The sequence below is a fragment of the Cavia porcellus genome, unplaced genomic scaffold, assembly GCF_034190915.1.
Source record: "Cavia porcellus strain 051 isolate PalLab524CR breed Dunkin Hartley unplaced genomic scaffold, mCavPor4.1 scaffold_11, whole genome shotgun sequence".
NCBI classification, from domain to species: domain Eukaryota; kingdom Metazoa; phylum Chordata; class Mammalia; order Rodentia; family Caviidae; genus Cavia; species Cavia porcellus.
In genome coordinates this window covers 543,419-567,091 of record NW_026947494.1, presented here as the reverse complement: position 1 = coordinate 567,091, position 23,673 = coordinate 543,419, and the positions used below count along the sequence as shown (strand labels likewise).

General features: G+C 49.2%; 2 protein-coding genes across 6 annotated transcripts in view; one reads left to right on the top strand and one right to left on the bottom strand.

The window, feature by feature from the left end:
• Slc9a3 (solute carrier family 9 member A3) overlaps positions 1–6,804 on the top strand; it is a 36,846-nt gene extending 30,042 nt beyond the window's left edge. Inside the window, exons 10-17 of one of the 2 annotated variants that reach the window (XM_013140906.3) lie at positions 503–632; positions 1,593–1,708; positions 2,271–2,400; positions 2,512–2,688; positions 2,823–2,895; positions 3,171–3,284; positions 3,566–3,812; positions 4,693–6,804. In XM_013140906.3, the coding sequence (XP_012996360.1) occupies positions 503–632; positions 1,593–1,708; positions 2,271–2,400; positions 2,512–2,688; positions 2,823–2,895; positions 3,171–3,284; positions 3,566–3,812; positions 4,693–4,696 (991 nt within the window). In that variant the 3' untranslated portion in view covers positions 4,697–6,804. Of the gene's footprint in view, positions 1–502; positions 633–1,592; positions 1,709–2,270; positions 2,401–2,511; positions 2,689–2,822; positions 2,896–3,170; positions 3,285–3,565; positions 3,817–4,692 lie in introns of those variants that run through there. The other variant, XM_003462102.4, reaches the window with a different exon arrangement.
• A 2,302-nt stretch (positions 6,805–9,106) lies between these two features.
• Positions 9,107–23,673, bottom strand: part of Exoc3 (exocyst complex component 3) — a 31,928-nt gene continuing 17,361 nt past the window's right edge. For all 4 annotated transcript variants that reach the window (XM_013140918.3, XM_003462114.5, XM_013140912.3 and 1 more), the window contains 9 exons: positions 21,466–21,583; positions 20,571–20,696; positions 19,377–19,477; positions 17,836–17,946; positions 17,611–17,761; positions 15,852–15,974; positions 11,067–11,228; positions 10,392–10,519; positions 9,107–9,624 (listed from right to left, as the gene is read on the bottom strand). In XM_013140918.3, coding sequence (XP_012996372.1) covers positions 9,453–9,624; positions 10,392–10,519; positions 11,067–11,228; positions 15,852–15,974; positions 17,611–17,761; positions 17,836–17,946; positions 19,377–19,477; positions 20,571–20,696; positions 21,466–21,583 — 1,192 coding nt within the window. In that variant the 3' untranslated portion in view covers positions 9,107–9,452. The remainder of the gene's footprint in view (positions 9,625–10,391; positions 10,520–11,066; positions 11,229–15,851; positions 15,975–17,610; positions 17,762–17,835; positions 17,947–19,376; positions 19,478–20,570; positions 20,697–21,465; positions 21,584–23,673) is intronic.

Below are 23,673 nucleotides of genomic sequence, written 5' to 3'. Positions count from 1 at the left end.
GAGGCCCTGCTGTACAAGATAAACATGCACATTCTGCCAGGGGCAGCAAAGTTAGAACAAGCATGCTGCCTCAGAGATAGAACTGAGGCATGTTTCCCTAGACTGCCAGGTGCCTCCTAGAAATTGTTCTGGGGTGAACACTGGACAGGGTGAACTTGCTGTGGGGTAAACCCTGGGGTGAATTTGCCTTCCCTGAGATCCCCAACCCCAGCCCTGTCCTTGTGCCAACCTCTGAGGCTTATATGCCCCTTGGACACTTCATGAAGTCACATGAGGTGATGGTTTCCTTTGTATTCTACTGATAGCACCATCTAAAAGGAGCAGAGTGGTGTGATGGCACTGGTGGCATGGCTGATGTCACCCACAGGATGTCTTGGGCCAGGAAACCCAGGACCAATGGTTGTAGCTCCATAAACTTTTGTCCATTCATCCCTATGTCTAGGTCTCCGTGGGGCAGGAGTCCCAAGCCATGAGTGCTGACAATGTGACTGTTTGTCCCCAGGTGGTCCAATTTTGACAGGAAGGTCCTCAGCAAAGTCCTCATGCGAAGGTCAGCCCAAAAGTCTCGAGATCGGATTCTGAATGTTTTCCATGAGCTGAACTTGAAGGATGCCATTAGCTACGTAACTGAGGTGCGGGAATATTCCATCTGACCCTCTCCCAGAATTAGGGAACTGGCACTGCTGTGGCCCTCAGGGTCTGATGGCACAAGCACTGCACCTGGCCATTCCAGCTTGTCCTCAAGGCTCAGGATGTGTGGGATGGGACACAAGTATGAATGGAGGTCACCGAAGGTCCCAGCTCATCTCCATCCCCCAACACAGAGGACAGAAACCAGGCCACCACCTCCTATGGCATTCATGTGACCATTCTGTGGCCAGTGCATTCATGACCCATTGCTGGCACATGTCCATGTCCTCTAGGCCCTGCAGCTCTGATGCCAAGCTCAGGTCTGGGTCCAGGCTGCTCAGGTGCCGAGCAGTCTGCAACTGCAGGTGCCTGCCAGGCTTCCCCTGGGGCAGAACTCACACAGAGGCAAACCCAGCCTTCCAAGCCCCAGGAACCTGGATGGGGACAGGAAAGGGCCTTGGTGTTCTCTGCTTACTGCTTCCCATCTCCAGGGTGTTCCTCACCTCCATGCAGGTGACTGTCACCAGTCAAGGGCCCTGAGCCTCACCTGTGCCCAATCTGACCCTGACTCATGGCCATGGCCTTGGGCTCTGCTCCTTCCACCCAAGTCCTGGGGTGGGGAAGTGACCCAACCAATATACTGTGTTCTGACCCAAGTCCTTTCTGGGTCGATGGCTTGGGGGTTGGAGGCATGCTGGGGATGGGACCATTGTCCTAATCTCCAGGTGTGGACCATGTTTCCCTAGACTCCCAGGTGCCTCCTGGAAGTTGTTCTGGGGTGGACACTGAAAGAGTGAACTTGCTGTGGGGTACACACTGGACAGGGTAAATTTGCCTTCCCTGGGCTCTATCACTGTCTCTTGGAGCCCATGGGTCCTCAAGCATGGGGACCAGGCCTGGCCTTCCTGCAGGAGGTACTGCCCACCCATCCTCCTTGCTGGCCAACCAGACACTTCTTGCAGGGAGAGCGGCGTGGATCCCTGGCCTTCATTCGATCCCCAAGCACCGACAACATGGTTAACGTGGACTTCAGCACACCGCGCCCGTCTACTGTAGAGGCCTCGGTATCCTACCTCCTGTACGTATCCTCAAAGCCATGCCTTGCCCATGCTCTTTTTTTCTTGTGCTCCTGATCACTTCCTCCTGCAGGCCCTAAATGGGCTTTTTGGCCTGGACCCAGGGTGGGCTCCAGAAAGAGGGGCAAATGTTGGCATCACATAGGTGAACCTTTTGGGACAGACAGCAGGGTCATGTTCTCGTGGAGCAAATGCAGGGAGGGTTGGGGTGGGGCCTGTAGATGCAAGGGCCTAAGGCTTGAGTGTGTGCTCAGATGTGAAGTCCTGGACCAGGACAGGTATGGGATTTGCATAGGCCTGGCAGCTGATAGCCAGCTCTGGCCAGTCTGAGGATTGGGAGAGCAGTGGGCAGGGGCTGCTAGGACCAGGGGGGAGCTTTGGAGGGAGACTGTGTGGCACCTTAAACAGAAGGTAGGGAGGTTCTACTGGGGCCAGTCAGATACAGCTCCATGCAGAAGAGCAGCTGGCCAGGGCTGCAGAAGCCCAGGGCTCCAGACCTAGCCAGGGGGTGAAGGGCAGCAGCAACCTCCAGGTCAGGTCCTGGCTCAGCATCTGTCTGTGCAGAAGGGAGAATGTGAGTGCTGTGTGCCTGGACATGCAGTCCCTGGAGCAGCGGCGAAGGAGTATCCGTGACACAGAGGACATGGTCACCCACCACACCCTGCAGCAGTACCTGTACAAGCCAAGGCAGGAGGTAGGCTCAGGGTTTCACAGTCCCTCTTTTCTGCTGGTGTCCTCCCCTCCCTGGGATGCAGGGTCTGGGCCACTCCTCCTGACTACTAGCCTGACCACCACCCATTTTCAGTATAAGCACCTCTACAGCCGGCACAAGCTGACACCTAGTGAGGCTGACAAACAGGACAAGGAAATCTTCCACAGGACCATGCGCAAGCGCCTGGAATCTTTCAAATCAGCCAAGCTGGGCATCAACCAGAACAAGAAGGCAGCCAAGTTATACAAGAGAGAGCGTGCACAGAAGCGGGTGAGGGAGATGTGTGGGCAGAATAAGGGAAGCTGAGTTAGGCAGGGCTCCAGACACAAGATAGGGGAAGGGGGTTGGGTGTGGGCTGGGCTTGAACATGGGATGTATCTGTAAGGGCTCATACTTGTTCACAGAGGAACAGCAGTATCCCCAACGGGAAGCTGCTCATGGAGAGCCCGGCCCATAACTTCACCATCAAGGAGAAAGGTAGGGTGTGGTACGTGGGTCACAGGAACAAACTCTCTTCCTACCCCCCCTGGTCCAGCCACAAAGTGGTACCCCTCCCTGTTGGGCCAAGGAAACAGGGGTGTGTGTTGGGGGGGGGTGGTTCTGCCTCTGTCCAGCCATCCCAGTCCCTGGCTACTGGCTGCCTCACAGCTGCTGGGTCATGGTAACCATAGTGACAAAGCTTGGGGTGCATACTAGCTGCCAAAGATCCAGGTCACTCTGGTTCCAGTCTGGTCTTGTTCCTTGCCTCAAAGATTTGGAACTTTCGGACACTGAGGAGGTCCCAGATTATGAAGCTGAGGAGACCAGTGGGGGCATTGAGTTTCTGGCCAATGTCACAAAGGACACAGCCTCAGACTCCCCGGCAGGTAAGGGACATGGGATGGGGGCACCCTTGGTGCCAAGAGAGCCCCAGTTGTAGTGTTGTTTCCTCCACCCTGGCAACCTTCTCCAGGGAAGGTGGCACAGCAGGCCAGGACCTTGTGTCCAAGGATAAGGAGGGAATGAGGGCAAGGGCTGCAGGCCAAAAGGCACAGGATGGACCATGCAAGTGAACTTTGATACTCACAGGAGCTGTGGTCAGCCTGGACACTGTGTTCTGCCCTGCTGGAGTTCCTGCTGGGCTAATTAGCACTGCCCTCTCTCCTAGGAATTGACAACCCCGTGTTCTTCCCGGATGAGGACCTGTACCCCAGCATCATTGCCAGGGTTCCACCCTGGTTGTGCCCTGGGGAGACTGTGGTGCCCTCCCAGAGGGCCCGCGTGCAGATCCCCCAGTCTCCCAGCAACTTCCGCCGCCTGGCACCCTTCCGTCTCAGCAACAAGTCAGTGGACTCCATCCTGCTGGTGGACAGCCCTGAGGAGCGGCTCCACACACTCCCAGAATCCACACACATGTAACTGGTGCCCCTCTAATGCCTGTTTTCTCTGATGCTTCCTCAGGGCTTTTCTGGATCTGCACTCTCCAGCTCTGCCAGCAGCTCTTCCACCCCTAGATCCCCAGCTTCCATCGGCTGCAGCTTTCTCAAGGGATGCTGAGGACCCAGTGTGCCTGTGCTTTTCCTGTTATAACACAGGGATCCAGTGGGCTTGAGGGCATTTGCAGGTTATCCTACCATTTTCAGACTATCAGCTGGATTTGTGTGGTTAGCCTGAATCTCACTCCAGCCCAGAAGCATGCAGCAGGAAAGGCAATGTGCCAGAAAGGGCCCTGGAGGTTATCCAGGTGCAGGAGCACTCCCAGGACACAAACAGTGGGGCTCTTCTACCTCTTACATACAGCATGCAGGAAGGAATGAGGGCTCTGCCTAGCAGCTGGCTGCCCAGGACCCTTGCTAGGGATCCTGCAGGGCAGGGCCCAGTGGGGCTTGAGGGGCCTGAAGACCCTCTGGCAGTCTTGGTCATTCCAGGTTTTCCTTTGGGTGCTCTGTGCAGATAGGAATTAGTGTTGTAGATTGGTTGGTGTGAGGTTCCAAGCCCATTTCAAATGCGTGAAAGAGTTTTTTGGACTAGAAGACGCTGGCAGTAGGCCATGGGCCTGGACCATCACTGTGGCACACCGTGAGCCAGGGCACTGGGACTTGAGGACTGTGTGTCCCCAAGTGGGGCGCCCACTGCTGTCCTTTCGACTGTCCCTGCTCTTCTGGTTCTCGCTTGCCTCTCTCCAGTGTCTTCTTCGGTTCACAAAGCAGCTGCTGCGTTTGCAGCATGTCCCAGGGCACTGCAGGGAGCCCCTTGACCTTGGAGCCTCGCCCTCATGCTGTGTTATTCTCACAGGTGACACCGGCTCCGACACGCCACTGACCGGAAGTTTGTCCCCGCACCGAGATCCGCCTGCTGCCCCGCAGCCCCCGCGCCCCGCGCCATTTCCGCCCGTGAGCCCTGTGCAGTCCATTCGCACTCCGGGACCCGGGGCGCATGCGCGGTCAGCGGCGGCCAGGCGCGTGCACAGCCGGCGCTCGTTCCAGCGGCCGCGGGCTCGCCGCCGCCCCGAACTGCGCAAGCTTGCCTCGCTGCAGCCCCCGGGACCAGTCGAGTTGCCACCGCTGGCGCTGGAACAGGAGGAGACGCCTCTCTGACCTGGACGACAGGCCCGATGGAGCCCCGCACCGACTCGGAGTCCAGACAGCCAGGCCGGGGTCATCCTTCCGTTGCTGATAGGGTACCAGGTCTCCAGTTTATCCGGAGACATCTGTCCTTGCACATCTTTGGATTGTGAGCGGTGGCCTACTAGGCGGGAACAAGGGTGTTGACATATCACATCCGTTGCCGGTTCTGTGATGCCGGTTACCCTCTGGCCGGTGGCATTTGTTAACGATGGTATCTCAGCTCTGGCAGCCCAGTCCTTTCCCAGCTGACAGCGGCTGACCACACGTCTGGGTCTCAGGATTATACTTGTCCCCACAGACAAGGTGTCAGCCAAACTGTGCCTCATGGCACTAAGTGGCAGAAGACCAGGTTGGGCAGGGCTTGGAGCTGTCTCCAGGTAGCCTATTGGAGCCACCGTGGGCTCTCCTGGGGCCCCATAATCCTGGCAAGTAAGGCCCAGGGTGGGGAGGGAACTGGGGCTTGACTCACCAAGAACATGGCAGAGTGCCCTGTGCTGGACTTCCTCCTGCTGCCCCCAGGGCCTAGGAATGTGGCCTTGGACAGCCCTGGCCCCTAGAGTAGTGAAAGGTGGGCAGCCTCCAGTCCTCTGAGCACAGGCTGAAGCTGGCCAAGGCAGAGTCCCGCTGCACCCAGGTCACTGAGGAAAACCCAAAGGAGCTGCAAGGACGCAAGGGCCCTCTAGGCTTTCTAGAAACAAACCACTCATAGTTCTCTGCTCAGGAAAACTAAACTTGTCTCAGGGTCCAGACTGACAGTACACATTCTCAGGGTTCAGAGGGGATTGGCAGCACTTGGTGTTAATGCTGCACTGTGAGTTCCAGATAGAAAAAGCATACAATTTCCCTTTTACAACTGCACTGTTGAATCAGTAAAAAAGTTTGTTTAGCACAAAAGCCTCTAAGCAGCTCCTCTGACTTCAACCTGTCTGCTGTCACTGAGTCACAGCTCAGTCCTCTTAAAGTGCAGGACGGTTTCCAGGAGCTGCTCTGCTTAAAGCTGAGACCAGCCAGCTGGTGCAATGTGGGAGCCTTACCTGGGATGCTCTGAGAGGTGGCCAGCCCGCTCACAGCTGGAGCTGCCTTAACCTTCCTAGGCCACTAGATGCAGGATTCGATTCCCACTGCAGAGTCAGAAAGGCCAAGTGGCAAATCTGAAACAGACGCTCCTTGACGCCCCACGCTGGTGTCTTTGAGGAGGCACTCTTGTCTGGGCAAGTATGAACTGCACAGCTGGACACAGCTGCGGTGGAGCCAGATTTCAGACAAGGAAGCACTGGTCCTGGGAAACCACCTCTCACCCCTGGAGTGCTCTGTGACTAGAGGAAAACCCTACTATTGCTGTCACTAGTGAAACAAAAATGTAAACAGTCCATGAATGTATTTCCTTATGGAAGCTGTTGTAAAAATTTTTATTAGGAGAATGTCTATTTATTTAATACTAAACTTTGGCCTACTTTGTGGTACTGTAATATACACAAATTTAGAAAACTGCTATTTCTCACTTCTGTATTTTTCTTGAAAATAATTTTATTATGGTGTTCAATGTACTGTATATCAACTGTCTGTTATGAAAGGAAATTGAAAGAATTTTGTCCAAACCAGAATTAAGGTGGATTTTATGAATGAATTGTCACTGGCCAAAGCCTTGATTCTAAATCACAGGGCGATGTGCCTTATGATGTTCCTGCAGATACACGGTGGCATCATCTGCACAGGGAGCACATCACGATAATCTCTAAGACTGACTACTTGACGGATTCTATTAAAATATCTCAAGGCATTCCGTGTGAACCTCTTGAATGAAAAACCCAGGATTTCAGGTGGTCTTCTGTAGGCAGGCATTGCTGTGCACTGAAGTTAACACTGACACAGATGTGTATGTTTCATGCTGCCGGTGGGGTGGCCCTGGCCATGGTGAGGAAACCACTGGGCACAGCTCTGAAGTGATTCACAGCCATCTCAAACCAGTGAACCAGAATGTGACCACTTCAGTAGGAGACTCACAAGGTCATAGCCACGGTTTTGGAGGCCCAGGGATAGGGGTGGTCCTCTGGTCTCTGCCAGCTCCAGTGGCTACTGGCATCTCTGGCACATAGATGCTTCCTTCTAACCCTATCTCCACCACATGCATCCCTCCCACTGTGTCCCCATGATGCCTGCCCATTCCTATGTGACATCATCTCAGTCACACCTGCACTAATTACATTTCTGTACAAAGCCACATTTGAGGTCCAGAGGTTAATACCTCAGCCCTCTCTTCAGGGTTGGGAGTGCAAATGGTCTGACCCAGTAAAAAGTGCGAGCAGAGAGCTGTTTCTCCACCTCCCTCTGCATCTGGCTGCAGGTCCATGTGGGGCAGCCATGAGTGGGCTCACCCACCACTGTGTCAGCAGACAGGAAGGACAGAGGGCAGAGACCCTGGGGGGCCTTCTCCACACTCTCTAGAATTCTCTGGATGGGACTGAGACCAAGGAAGTCTCTTGGCTTGACCCACATTGTTCTGCTGGCCTGGAGAGGATGAAAGGGTCCAATGCATCTGGCTGGCTTCAGCAACAACTGCTCTCTACTCGGCTTCTCTGTCTGGTGGTAACCCCCTGCTGCACTATGCAGTAAGCAGATGCCAACCTTCTTCACAGGGCAAGCCTGCCCAGGCCTGTGTGCAGTCTTCCCCTCCTGAGCAGCTTGGAGATGGCCTTCCCCTGGTGTCAGGATGGACACTGCCCATGTACCAGAAATAGACAGTGCCCTTGCTGTGGCTGCTATAACATCTGGCCTCCAAGGGCACAGAGAAGAATGTGTTTCTGTCGGGCCAAAGAGCCAGTGCTCAATCATCATGGGCCTGCAGTAACCATGGCCTACATCTGAGCACACAAGCAAAGTACTGTACAGTAACTAATGATGGCCAGCATGGTGGGTTCCAGTTCCATTAAGTCACACCCACTTCAGGCCAGACAGAACAAACCACAAGCATCAGCTGGATGTCACCAGGGTGGCTCTGTCTTTTCTGAACCCCCTAGATTACTCCAATTTTCACTTCATTACATTCTGAAACAAAGCCCTATTTGTGAATTTTCCTTAGCTTGTGAGGATGAAACAAAAGTAGGACATCTGCTGTTTCGAAGATGGACAGAAAACACAGCATTCCATGCCTGCTCGTATTCCATATGGTACACAGCTCAAACTGTCAGTGCAGGACGTCCCCCAGGATGTGTCCTGTCATGTTCACATCTCACTAACTTGAGAGTCCTGAGGATGAAGGATTACCCTCTGCAGACACAGGGAACCAGAGCACAGGGATATAGGACATGTCTTCCTCTCACGGAGCTGCTGGCACTGCTCCGCTGAACAGGAGTGCAGAACCTGCAATGACATGGGCTTACTGCTCATTCTGGCTGCAATTTTCTTAGATAGCTTAGCTTAAAGATTACTGAGCGAGGCATGGCAGTGCATACTTGTAATTCCCATTACTCAGGAAGCTGAGGCAGGTGGACTGCAAGTTCCAGGCCAGTCTGGGCAGTTTTGCAAGATCCTGTCTCAAAATTAAAAGAAGGGCTGGGAATATAGGTCTGTGGTAGAGCACTTGCCTAACAGCACCACCAAAAAAAAAAGTTAACTGCAAAATAATGCCACCACTGAAGCAGACACTATAAAGGCAAGGCTGCATTAGGGAAGAATTATTTTAGGGATTTTGGTTTTGTTTCTGTTTTTGGTACCAGGAATCAAACTCACAAACCTGCACTTGCCATGCAGGTGCTTATGACACTGAGCTAAATCTCCAGCCCGTTTTAGGAATTCTGCATCACAAGCATAACACATAGATCTTGAAACATATTCCAAATATTTGTTTCATATCTGTTTCTACTGACATGCTCTTGGCACTGCTCATCCTGGTGTGCCTGACATGGCTGGTACTGCCCTGTGGGGTTCTGCTTACCTGAGTGGGGCTCCCTGCATCCAGCAGGTGAGCTGCTCCTCTGTGATGAGGACCAAGGAGCTGACCTAGGGACAGTCAGGAAAGCCAAGGTGGAGCTGGGCCCAGCAACCACAGCTTCTGAGAATGGTACATCACCAGGCAGAAATCATTTGGCTTTTGCTTCTTTTAATCAGGTGGCAGAGGTCCTCATGTGCGTGCCAGGCAAAGCAGGGCCCACAATGGAGGAATAAGGGATATCCATACATGTTTCCCATGACAAATGACTGAGAGGCTTCACGCAAGGATGTCCTCACAAAGCATATTTACATCACGGTGGAAAACCTCACAGAACCGGGCACCCAGAAGCTACTCCGCAGCCCTCAGCCGCACACGACTGGGTGCCTGAAAGGACACGCACATAGTAGCTAAGACCCCTGGAAAGGGATGTCTGCTTTAGTATGCTTCTGAAAGTAGGATACAATCCCTCGGAGGGGCACGCACAAGCAGACAGCCGCCTACTTGAGGAGCTTTGCCACATTCAGACTGGGCACAACAATCTCCTTGAAGAGGGGCACATAGTTGGGGTTTGCCTGAGTGGGGCCCTGCTCTAGTGATTCGATGATGGTCTGCTTCATGTCTCGGCTGGCATCCCCACGCATGGCTAACAGTGCACCGATGTGGTCGTCCCTGTGACAGAGGGACACAGGTGTTAGCCCACACAGCTATTCTCACTTGATCCTCACAGGTGACCCCGGGGAGGCACGTCTGGATGCGCAGACAGAAGGCGCCTTTTCTCCATGCACTAGCACACAAGGCTCAAACACTGTTCTGAGAATCCCTGTATTGAAGAATGGCCCCCAGGGGAGGGCGGAGCACTCAGAGGGCTCAGGAGCTCACTCTTCCCCTCAGCAGAGCTGAAGCAGTGAGGAGTGGGTTCAGACTGAGCTTGGACACATTCATCCTTCAAGAAGCAGGAAGCTCCTAGGATAGGTTGCAAAGGCCAGGTCGTGGCCAGGCCCAGCACTGTGGGCAGGCGGACAAGAATGCTTCTCCCCTCAGCCTAACATCAGGAACCCCAAGGTTATGAACACAGAAGAGTGTCCTGGCCATACATGGCATACACTCCTTTCCGTAGGTCCCACAACTACTGCAGGACAAGGTTTCCTAGAACCATCTATCCAGGGTGCTCCCAGATCCCAACCCATCACTACCCATACCAGCAGCTAGACTGTGTCCCAGATTTCTGTCCACTCAGGCAGAGGCCTGGGCACATAAGAAGGTGGGCAGGACATTGTAGAGAAGTCATGCGGCTGCCCTCTCTTCCATGACCATCACCACAACCACCCTCCATCACATACCCAGTTGGTGCCAATGTCTGCTCCCTGGGCCTGTGTGTACACAACTTGTCTTCCTACCTCCCTGGTCAGCTCACCAGGAAGATGCTTGGTGATTACCTGATGTCTGGATACTTGCTGACCAGAGTTGAGACCTCAAGGTAGAGCAGGGAAGGGTCTGTTAGCTTAATAACCTCTGCCACAGCAACAATGGTGTCACAATACCCATCCACGTCTTCGCCAAATCCCTGGAAAACAGCAGAATGAGGGGCAGCCTGTGCTACTGCTCTAGAGCAGGAGGACAGCTTTATTCTGACTCCTCAAGCCCTTTTCTGGCCAGTACCCTGTCTTTCCTGTGGACACACTGACACTATGGAAGAGGGGCCTGACCCAGCCTTTTAACGGCTGGAGCACCTGAGGTGAGAACAATGTGGGCAAAGCAGGGTCCCTGAGTCAGGTCACTGGATGGCACCAGGATCTCAGAATAGGAGACAGAAGGGCAGGGGATGGAAAGCAAAGTAGGTATTGTGCCACCGAGCCACAAGCTACCTGAGAAATCAACAGCCACCGACGATAGTGTGAGCCTCTTGGTAATGTATTTATCATTCACAAAGCCAGGAGGGCTCTGGACCCAGATCCTGCCCCGACAGAGAACTCATCTGCTGCTGGGTCCTCTTGTGACTGGTTCCACCCATCAACCTGCCTGTCCCAGGAAACCAAAAGCCAGCCATGGGACCACAGGATTCTGTGCCTACATGACGAGCCCTGGTGATTTCAGCTATGCCTGCAACTCACAGATGCCAATTTCCGGAACAGGAAGCACAGCTGCTCAGCCTCCCGGACCATCTTCTCAGCACCCTCCTTGCGCTCCTCAGGGCTCCGAAAAGAGATGCGCTTCTGCATGACAGCCCGCAGGTACTCCACTACCACACGCCGGTGTGCCTCGGCTGTCATCCTCTGGCAAGAAACACACTGAGCTGTAGCTCTGCCACTCTGGTGGGTGAGGACTGGTTCAATAAGCCCAGGCCAAGCAGAGCAGCTGGAGCACATTGTTTTCATCAACATAGTGGGGCATTTTGGAGAAAATCTATGTCACTGTGAGCTTCTGGCTATTCCCCACAACCTGGCAGGGAAGGTGCTGGTACTGGATGGGGACCATGCTGACATCTCCATTCTAGGCAGCTGTGTACCACACACCAAGCAGTGCTGGAAGCAAAAGCCAAGCCACAGTGGGAGGAGCACACTGTCTCTGGAGGAACACCTCCGCCAGTGTGAGAGTGGTTGGAGGTCATGAATACACAAAGTGACGGTGCCACAAGTTTCATGTGAGCAGGTGGCAGTTGTGTACCCTGTCAGCACAAGATACCACACTCCAACATGGGATGGTACCTGCCCAGCTTAAGGTTGTCAGACACTGACTAAAAACCAATATACAAATATTTAAAGGAAAAAAACCATGCGAATGAGTACTAGCAAAAAAATAAAAATCACCAGATGAAGTTTTCAAACTTCATCTGGTCATTTTTATTTTTTATTTTTGCTATAATTTTTTTTTATAATTTTGCTATATTTTTAATTATTTGCTATAATTACAAATTACAAAATTTACAATAATTACAAAAATTACTATTTTTAAACATAAAAATATAATGCTGAAATGTAAGCAGACAAAACTCTATTCCAGAGTAGATTTATATCCAACTTTCAAATAATTTTCATATCTTGGAGTAAAGAAAGATTTATAAAACAAAAAAAGGTTAACCATAGAAGAAAAGATACATTTAAATACATTAAAAAATTAAGGACAGCATTCCTCAAAAGAAACCATGAAAAGATGTAAAAACTACTAATCTCAGACTGCTTTACACAGCCCACAGTAGTGGTCAAATACATAGATTCACCCTCCCATTCTGCAGGCAAAGTCCAAGGAGAGGTGAGTGGGCTGGCTCTTCTAGAATCTCTCTCCAGAGTGCCCTCACATGGTTGTCCTTCTGCAACCTCTCTCTTCCAAGGACTCTGCCTTTTCTCCTGAGGACTGAAGCCTACTCTTACAAGGCTTCTCGCTAACTGCTTCTTTAGAGACACTACCTCTCAGCATAGCCCCTTTCTAGGAACAGGGGCCAGAGCGTCAACGTTTTGAGAGAGATACAATTCAGCCAATCACAGAAACAGAAACAGAAGAAAACAGAACCACAACACACACAGCCAGGCAGAAACTCACTTCAGAGTACACACAAAAATCCTATAAAATGAAAAACTTCTACAAATGAGTTAAAACTTCATAGGCGGCCCAGATTGTGACAACACCTCTTAAAGGAGGAATTCCAGACCAACCAAATAAGGGTGCTGGCCCCATTAATAATGAGGGTGCTGCCCACTTAAATCACAAAGAAAGGTCTCCAGATACCCCCAACAACCACAAATAAGACACAATGACCTGGCTGCTGCCCAGAGTAGGCTCCATACTGAACCCAGGAAACATCTCCTGGAAACACTGCATTCAGTCTCATACCCCTGGCAAGAACACTACTGGGACAGTCTGGACATGTCCAGCACCAGAGGGAGGGGATGCTGAGATGCCCCATGATGCCCTCAGTGGCTTTGGACCGAATAATCCCACTGTGTAAAGCTTAAAACAGATATCACTATAGTCTGCGTGTGTGTGAATGTGTATGTGTGTAGCACTTAGGCCTTTGTACACTCTAGGCAAGCACTGCCTGCTGAGCCACATCCCCAGCCCACACTCTTCCTAGGGAACATGTTCAGGTAAACAACCACAATAAAAGGTGAGTGCTGACTACACTACAATCTCAACCAGATGCTGGTGATGTAGGCATCAGTTGAGAGTTACTCATGATGGTGATTGTGTTTGGTGCTCCCACAAGAGAGCTGATTGTGGGTAATCAGAAAGCACATGGTTCACAATGAAAATGACAAGGAACAAGCCACAGACACATGAAGAGTACAAGTCCTAGAAAAATCTAGCCAACCAAAACTGGTCTGAGAAGAGAAAGACAGAAGTGTCCCAGGACAGGACAAGCTGTATCCACCCACACTGAAGGAAACATCTTCTGAGTTCCAGGGAGATTCTGCCAGGCTTCTCAGGCATAAACACCATCTCGGGCAAAGCACAGGTAGCTCTCCTCAGTCCGCTGTTAGTCCACTGCAAGCTCAGTCACTAGCCAGAGGAAGAAGCAAGAAGGAAATCCCAAAAGGGCAAAGGACAACTTGCCCCAGTAAAGTGTGAGTAGAAGGCCTCAATGACAATCCCACAGCCACAGGAATGGCTTGAAGAACCCCATCCGCTTCAAGGACAAAGGACAAAGAACTGCAATCACCTCAGTAGGTGCAGAACCAGCACTTAGTAAAACAACACCAGAGTGTAGTAAATGCCGAGGAAATTTCACACACGTCAGTCCTGGAAAGCCAGAAAGAGGATTCTCCTTGACCTGAGTGCCAAATGACAGGAAGCAAAGTGAGCGGTAGGCAGCACTGAGGACTTGGTAGCCACTTATTTCAGCTTAGGGGTTTATATTCACCAACATTTTCAATGAAAATAAAACGAGATTCACAAAGTGTGAGGCCACCTTAGTGTATGATGTATTCTAGGAAGGCAGGTGCAGAGTCCTAAGCTGCCACTCCACTGCGTGTGCTGCTCCACTACACCATCTTGCTCCCTGCAGAAGGCACTACAGGCTTGCCTAGCACTGTCCAGTTCCTAATGCTTATGCTTTGCAGACAGTGGAAGAGACTGTCCCTCCACGGGATGTCTGATGCTTAGTGCAGGTGTCCTGCAGCTGTACCCACTGTGTATGGACCACCTTTCAGTCAGCCCATGTTCAGGTAGGAGAGGCCTTGGGGATGACTCAACCAGAATTCAACACACATGGGTGCCGACACACACATGTATACACATGGGTACTTACAAATGAACACAACAAACACATAAGCACATGCATATGCACAGGAGCACATGATATATGCATAACACAGATGTGCAAACACAATACATATATACAAATACACAGCTGTAAAATAAACACATCTGCATTACCATACATGCACTTGTATACAACATACACACATCAAACACTATGTGCACAGCCAAATGTGCATATAACATATGCACAGGCATTGCACGTATATACAATATACCTGAACATATACACATACCATACATATATATGCACAACACATGCATATGCACACAATATACACATGACCATATATAGTTCATCCAATATATTCAATGCAACCACATACCACTCACGTACCTACAGCCTCTCTCTGGACTCAAGGCCCTCCTTCTGGCCAGGGTAGAGATGGACGTGACTTTACCACTAGGTAACAGCAGGCCCAGTTTCCCTCAAGGTTATTGCTGGAGACCCTCCTCTGAAAGTCCTCTGAGTGTGGACCCAGCCACAGGTACATGTGACTCATCCACAGTGGAATATGAACACTGGACCCATATTAGAAGCTGAAACTCCCATGGGACTTGGATGGCTCGGGGTGAGGGAGGTGGTGACACTGGAAAGGAGCTGCCCCTGCCCACAAGCTGTTGAGTGGCACCTGAGGGCTTGTTGCCTGTGTGCCTAGAGATTTGCTCATCAGAACTGTCTGTATCTCTGCTTTGGCTAAGGACTAGAGTTACAACAACTCTGGAGCCATGTCTGCACCAGCTACAAATACACCAAGCTGTGGTACATTTCGGCCAGAAGTTTGCTTTTACTGCCCTATCACTAGCCAGATAGGTAGGGGCTGGTTCCAATGTGTCCTCCACCCTTATCTCTGACAGAGACCTTCTGACCGCAGTGAGTGGCCAAACTAGTTTATTCAGCTTAAAGCACCTTTTAATGACAAAAAGCTTGAAGATTTCTTTTTACAAAACTGGACAAGGAAAAAGCACAAAAAGTAGAAGGACCAAAAATGAAGATGGCACACAGCATCATGACTTATGGTGCAACTGCTCATACATGACACTCATACATGTGCCACAATGAGAAAACTGCATGAAGCCCTGGGGGTGAGGCCGAGCTCTCAAACCACTTCCTCCTTAAAGCTCAGAAACCAGTGTCAGAAGCTAAGTAATACTTCTGATAACACCAACAACCAAGGCCTGGACGAGGAAAGCACAGACTTGGGGATACCACAATGGCCAGGTAGGAGTGCCTGTCTCCAGGCTGGTGTAGGTTCTGCATGCAGCAGCAGGTGATCAGACATGTTCCCTCGGTTGGCAGCAGGATCCTGAGTGCCCACTGGAGTGTGCTGGAGAGTCTGAGAGGAGCTGTTGTTTCTCCTCAGAGGTCTTTCTGAGAGTCTCTGGTACTACCAGTGTCCTCTCACCCACATGGGGACCAGGTCTGTGGCCTGCCCTTCTCCACCCTTAGCAGAGGTTGAGTGGGTTATGGGAAGGGTTGGACAACACTCACTTCACTCAGGAGCCCATGCATCCTCCTTCCCATCGCCACCATATGACACCAATGCCACCTGCATTCCCTGGGTCTATCATAACCACCAGTGAGCCAAGCACACTGAGTTCTAAGGCAGACATGAGGGAGGCTGCAGTGTGTTACATCTTACCTTTTTATATGGCCTTTTAATTTTGGCAAAATCATTAAAATAGTCTTCCACAGTGACACAGATGGTGTCCACAGCATTTGACCCTACCAGCCACTTCTTGGTCATCAATTCATTCAAATGTTGCTGAAAAGCACAGACAGGTCACAAAAATCATCTTGAGTGATGCTCTATAGTTTAAACACAGATTTATACTACTTACAACCATTGAGATAAGCTTCTCAAAGTAACGGTCAGACATGTAAATACCTTTGCATGCATTCTTACCTTTAATGGCAACATATTTATTACATATGGATGCTCCATAATTTGCTCAATTCTTTACTGAGGGATCTTTCAACATTTTTCATATTTTGCAATTTTAAATAGTGCTCCAGTAAATCTGTGTAATTTTGCAAGTGAAATTCCTCAGTCAAAAGTATCTGATTAGAATTCTGATAACTGTATTTCCGAACTGCCCTACAAACTGTACCAATTCAGCTCTACGCAGAACACAAGAACATACTTCTTCTCTTGTGCCTTCAGTATCTACTGGCATGTTTTTAATTCTTACCTCCTGGTAAGCAACAAATAAATCTTCATTCTTTAATTTGTGTTTCTTTAACAATAAGATTGGGCTCTCTATTTCATATTCAGAACTCTGGCATTTTTTTTTTCCACAAAGAGCTCTTTCATATTTTTTTTTTTTTTTACTAAGTCCTTTTTAAAATTTTAACATAATCACTATTATGGTTTTTATCTGTTATGGTTCCCCTAAAGCCTCATGCAGTGGTAGAGTTTTTCAGAGGTTGCCAAATCTAGAGTGTATGCGTGATTCATATTGCAATGCTGTGATTAAGGGCAGTAGGATTAAGGGTGGGGGACTGCTAGATCATTCACTGACTGGACTGGCACTCTCCTGGTAGACTACATTCAACGTAAGGGCCAGAAAAGGGCATGTCTTGCTCTTGTTTGTTACTTTTGCTATTTTCCACCACCATGAACTGCTGCCCTTTTTCCATGTGCCACCCTGTCTTGCGGCCAGTTGAGTATGGACCGAAATATCCACAAATTGTGAGCTAAATAAACCTTACCCTCTTTGACTTTGTGCACCAGGTATTTTATCTCAGCAACAAGAGACAAATAACTGAAACATCACAAAACAGACACTTCTTTCTTTCTTTGTAGACCATTTTTAAGAGTTCCAGGTACTTCAGTTCCTTAATGCTGGACACTTGTGAACACATTTCTGCTCTTAACTGCAGCACAATGATTACTGCCAAAATGACCCATGTCCAGTAGGACCCAAAACAATGAGCCCGACTTGCTCATGTACGTGATTCTTCCATACAAGTGTAAGGGATCTTTGTTTGTACATGTGTGTGCATATGGTGCCACAGCACATTACTCTTCCATACACATGTAAGGGATCTTTGTCTACATGTGTGCATGCATCTTTTGTCTCTGTCCCATAGTGAGACTGTCTAGGTGGTACCGTGAGGGTTCTTCAGCTGTACTTTGTGATGAATTTCCATATAGTTGCTCTATGTGGTAACCCATCCCAAGGCTGGATGTCTGATATTTACTGGGAGTCTCTACTGCGTTGTGCCTCAGGGCCTGGCATAACATGAAACAGACAGAGGCCCTCTACCTTTTGCTTCATATGGACAGACTATAGCTTAACTCATGCACAGCATCCATAAGCAGAGCACAATGTTCCACAGGGCAGTATAGAGACCCCTGGGCTCCACCCTCTCCCCTCAAGGGAAGGAGCCAGGCCCACCTCCAGGTCCAAGAAGACCTCCTCTAGCAGGCTGCTGCAGCCTTCCTTGGCAATGGTATCCAGAATCCCATTCATACTTGGCTGGCTCAGGCACACACCCTCCTCTGCTTCATTTTTTAAGTACTTCTTCTTCAAACTGACAATTGATTCTCTGTAAGAAAACATCCTGGGTCAGGAGAGCAGCCTCTTGGGTGCCAGCACTCACCTCCTGCCCCATGAGCATACTTAAAAGTCTGGCAGTTGTTGATGATGGCGATCATGTACTGCACGTAGCAGTGTGGGTGCTGCCGGTTCCGCAGGTGCTCCTCTTTGTACAGCTGGGCCTCGTCTCTGTACCTAGGGACAATGCAGGTGTCAGTGTGGGGCACCATGCTCTCCCAGTACCATGCTCACATCAGCCTGATAGGCAGCCCATGTTGCTACCACCAGACACATCTCTAAACATAAAGCACACTCCTGAGTGCTCCACACTGACTGAAGAACAAAGATGCTGTTTTAAGCAGATACTAAAGAATATGAAGGAATAGATACAAATACTAGATTCTTGATATATCAAAAAAAAAAAACCAACTGAGATGCCACATGTAATTTTTTAGCTTATCTTGGAGATTTTCAAACACTGGAGCAGGGGAGCAGCACAGTGAGCAATGTATATACTTTTGGATGTTAAAAAGAACTAACTAAAAATTGGCTTTAGAGGAAAAGAAACATTTATTCTGCCTTTCTGTTCAAGTGTAGTTCAGGTACCAACAGCTGAGACTGGTCTGGGAAAGGTCCTTGTCACGTAAATGAGTAAGGACCTGCTGTGACCTATGGTGGGCTGACATAGGCCTAAACCAGCGGACAGACCGACAGGATTCAAGACGTGACTCTGTGAGTGAATGGAGGGGCTCAGGACTCCGAAGGAGAGGTCTGATGCTTGGCACTGAGCTGTCAAGGGGGAACTAACCAGTATCTACTAAGCTGCAATGTGGAACACATCCATCAGTAAGCAAACAAGGACTTCAGCCAGCTATTGGGGTGGTCCTGGTCCTAGCACAGACAGCAGCGAGTGGACTAGTCAGGGAATCACAGGACCCTGGACACCACAGTGACTTGCCCATCTTATCTGAAGAAGGAGCCTACAGAGGAGAGGATGGCCCTAAGGCAGCAGGAGCCCAAGAATGCCCGGCGTGCCCATCTGTGTGAGCAGATGTTGCAACAGTCACGGCATATGACATAGGAGGTGACTGCCATGATGCCTGCAGAGCAGAGAGGAATGGCAGGGGAAAAGCAGGTCAGGTGAGGACTGTGAGGCAGAGGTGGCTTTGGGGTGAACAGACTCTTTATGCTATTGTTTCTCTTCTGTCTAGGTCTGAAAACCTTCATTACAAACAATCCAGAGGGAAAGGCCCACTGAAACACCCTCCCCACTGCCATCTGCAGGGTGGGGGGATCCCCAGGGAAGTGACTATTCTCCTGAGGGCTCACCCCCATCCTAGGAAGTTCTAGTCAAAGGCAACTGTCTAAGGTACCAACCTCCATTTGGCTAGCATTTCTGACTACACTGCCAAGGACTTCACAGCACCTCAGATCAAGAATCCTAAAGAGAATAGTGTGGTCTACTAAAAAAAAAAAAAAAGATTATAAGATCTAATCCATCTGCATTTCTAAGTAAGAAAAGGGCAACTCCCTAGGCTTATCAGCCTATTAGGATCAACACACTTTTGCTATCGATTTTAAAAAACATATCTTTTCTAAATTATTAAAGTAGCAAAAATACATACCTACTTAGAAAAGAATTCATTTGCTGAAGACACAAAAGGAGTACCTTTGTTTTCAAATCTTCACTTATCTGAGCAGCAACTTGCAGATTCTGTTCAAACATCTGAAAGTTGAAGAACTTATAAATACTGACACAGTTTCACAAGAAAACATATAATCCAGGTTCCCAATTAATGAAACTCTATCTGCTAACTGGCAGTTATAAGTCCAAATTCCAAGAAAAAAGTGAAACTAACTGAAAAATATAAAAACAGGCAAAATCAACACCTTCCTCAGCAGATGAGAAACCAAGCAAATGATGTCCTAGTCACCCACTGACGTGTTTCTATCAAGGAACACACATTCTCTCACCACATCCCTGATGCTAGTGACAGGGAAGCGTCAGCAGAGGGATGGGGGCCCAGGGCGCTTGAGTTACAAGGAGCTAGGCTGGAAGTGTGGAATCTGAGCACCCAGTCTGCTCCTTAAAGTGATTTGTGAGCAGTCACTTTCAAGGACTTCAGGAGTAGATTTCTAAAAATCTGGAGCAGACACACTAAAGTTCGAAGAGCTAGGACCCAAGAGGTGAAGGAGGACAACACAGCCTGAGCTCCCCCTGGGCTCTGGTGGTGCAGTGTAATTCAGGAGAGGTAGACTCCCTTTGCTAAGGAATAACAGCACACTTCACACATCCACTGGCCTTGCCTGTGCCTGGCCGGAGGTTCCTACTGTTGGCACTGCTGTTCACAGCAAGAGAAAGAGACACAGCAGGGGCAGGTGTCAAAAGTTAAGTCAGACCCCAGGACTGTGACTAGTTAGTATACAGGGAAGCATCTTCAACATGCTACAGGATTTCCCCCAGATTCTCCAGATGAACTCAATTACACAGTATTCTAAAGGCAGATCTTGGGCATTTACAACAGGAAGAAATGTCAAACTCGAAATGGTAGTGTCATGTACAACCTACACTATAGGTAGGTGCCAGGGCAAACCCAAAGACTTCTTGGAAAAACCAAAGTCATCATGGGCAAAACTAGTTGGTAAGTAGAATCTTGGATCCTCAGTTTCTTCAACTCCAAAGAAGAGACAGAGAGAGAGAGCAGGATAGAGTCCCTGATAACTTTATGTCTACAAATGAAGAGTGAAGCATATGTGGCCCTCAGTGAAACTGACAGAGCTGCCCAGAAGGTGACACCATGGAGATCCATGGCTCTTACCTGGAAGACAATGGCAGGCAGTGTGGTCTGGTAGTACCCATCCTGGTCGGCTTCAGGCTCTGTTTCTTTGCTCCAGTCCTTCTTGTCTGTTTCCAATGCTTTCCGCAACCAGCCAATGATGTTGGACTAGAGGTGTGGCATCATGAAGAAGGGAAAGGAGGATGGGTACTGAGTTATACCCAATGTTCTCACTACAGTGCACATGCTGCCCAACCAGACATCACAACAACCCTCACTCTCAGAGGGTGCAAGGGCACCTCATGAGGAGGCAGGCAATGCCCACACCAGTCTCCAGGGACATGGACCAGAACCCTCCCTGCAGGTAAAAGGGGAGAACGGACAGGAGATCCTGTGGATGGATGCAGCTGGACTACTCAAACACCAGAAAGCAAGGCAGACAGCCTGTGGCCAGGCTCAGGCCACCCAAGTCAGATAATATAGCCCATCACTTCAGCCTCAACAGAAGATAGTTCTCCAACTGCCAGGGAGCTTTATGCTGGGTGAAAATGCCACAGTGTCACTTAAGAGACACGCTGACCTTCCAACTTACTGAGACTTCCTGGTGATCTGAAGTTGCAGACAGACTGGCTTGCCATGCTCCCAACTATCATGCCCTACTGGGACTCAGTAGTAAGTGCCTGCCAGGCAGCAGCACATGTGGCCTGGACACAGGGACAACAAAAACTGGCTCCCCCAGCCCAGAACTGCTGCTGTTTGTAGAACAGACACTCCAGATCCAGCAGCCTCCAACTGCAGAAGACATGACAAGTCCCAGAAACAGAGCTGGACAACTTCAGAGTGGTTGGCTCAGATGTAGCTGGGCCTTCTTTCCCATGGCACTGGTCATGTCCATACTTCTAAGATAACCCCTGCGCAGTTCAAGGGCTCTACTCACAGTGAGTGTGGACATGTATGTGTCGAGCAGTTCAGAGACCACACTTGGAGAGAGCAGAGGCTCCAGGGCATTGACGTTTACTTCTGGGGCCAGTTCCATGTTCCCCATCATCTCCACACTACAGTGAAAACCAGTTGTGAGTGGTAAGTAACAGGAAGAACAGTCTCAGGTAATCTGATACACATGCAGATGCCCTTCCCCCCTGGAGGCAACCCGGCCAACATTTTATAATTCAAGGCTCATACAGCATGCTGGCTGAGGAGTTGAGTGTCTTGGGGTCCCATGTGATGTCACCTCACAGACTATGGCCATGTGTATCTCCTTGATGCTGGCCTTGTCCCTTTGTACCAGCAGCTCAAATGCAGGAAAGAGTCATGACTGTGAGGCCCATCTGTCTAACTCACTGTGTCTCTAGAGCCTCTCAAAAGCAGGAGGCACTGCTAGTTCGGCATTATTAGGTGATGAGCAGAACCATACCCTAGGGAACATGCCACTGCAGTCACCATCACAATCTGCAGGAAGATGCAGACCAGGCACACCATACATGGCATTACTTGTGGAAAACAGGTCAGCAAAAAATCAAAACTACATTCAGTATTGTGCAGAATGCAGGGTAATGTGAACTAAGTTTCAGGCAAAAATTTCCATGCAAAACAATGTCTGTGAATGTAGCTTGGTTCTTACAAAGTCTAGAGTTTTGCTGGGCATGGTGATATATCCCTATAATCACAGCTATTAAAGAGGCTGAGGCAGGAAGACTGTAAGTCTGAAGCCAGACTGGGGAACTTAGGCTGCACTGCTCAGTTTGAAGGCCATGGGTTCAATCTGGAGTACTGCCAAGAAGGAAAGGAGAGGGGAGACCACAATGTCTAGAGGTTCACTGCTCAGAGAACTTACACAGTACATTCCCTAAAAACAAACTTAGAATAACTGAACGATATTATTACTAGCTAGTCAACCTATAAAATGCAAGGCCAGGTATGGTAGTATAAGCCTGTAATTTAAATACTCTGGGAAGCTGAGGCAGGAGGGTTGCAAGTTTGAGCCACACTAGGAAACTTATACTTGGTGAGACATAGCCTCAAAATAAAAAATAAAAAAGGCTGGAGCTTTAGTTCAGTTAAAAGGCCCTGGGGTCAAGTCCAAATTCACATTTATATGCAAAAGTGCACACATACAGAAATCCAAGATCTAGCTGAGTTGAAAAGTGCTTTATAAAATTCTCTAAGTATTCAAAGATCATTAATTTTACCTGAGTACTTCTGTGCTGAGACGCTCCATGAAGGGGCTGGAGCTCAGCAGCACAGCAGCTGCCTGGCAAGTACGAAGTCATAAGTTTGATTTCCAGTACAAAAAAAGAAACTTCATTCAGTGTGTAAAGAGAATTCCAGAGAGCAGTGCAGATGCTTTGGAGAGAGCCAGGTTTCAGGGGACATGTAGGAGACAGCTCAGACCAAGGGGCATGTGGATGAGATCCTGGCCTGAGGGGCATACATGAGAGACACCCCAGTCTGAAGACTATGTCTGAGAGAGGTCGGCCTGAGGGACCATGTAGCCAGTATGAACAGAGCTCACAGCCTAGCAGTGAAGCTATACAACCAGGACACAGACTGCACAAACCTCATTAATATACTCCTCACTCTCCAAGGTTCAGACTTGGAGCCAGGATTCAGGGCCCAGCCTGAATCTTGCTTCCTAACTGCTCACCTATCCATGGAGACGATCATAGTACTTTCTACCTCCAGAGCCTGTCGGCATGTATGCACCATGTAATGAGTTTCAGGCTACACACCAAAGTTATGCTAAGAAGCAACAACCACCTTTTCTGACTTTGTTTCAAATTTTCTTTCTCTTCACATCTTTCTGTATTGAAGTGTATAAACTCCCTACCATAAGCAGTTAGATAAATCTTGTAAATAAATTACAAAATCACAAAAAATAATCAACTTCAATGTTTATCTTACCAGCAAGGTATGAAAAAAACTCATGAAAGTATTAGATTATAACACTTAATACTGTTTCCTAGAACCATGCAAAATTAAGCTATATTTCAACTACTTAACCTTACAAAATTTCAGGAGACCCTACCACTGGGTCAATTTTCAAATGCTGTTACACAAAAAGTAGCTAATGTTCCCTCATATGAAGTAACAAAATCTAATGAAAACTGCGAAAGCACTACTGATTTTTCTATAATTGCATACACTT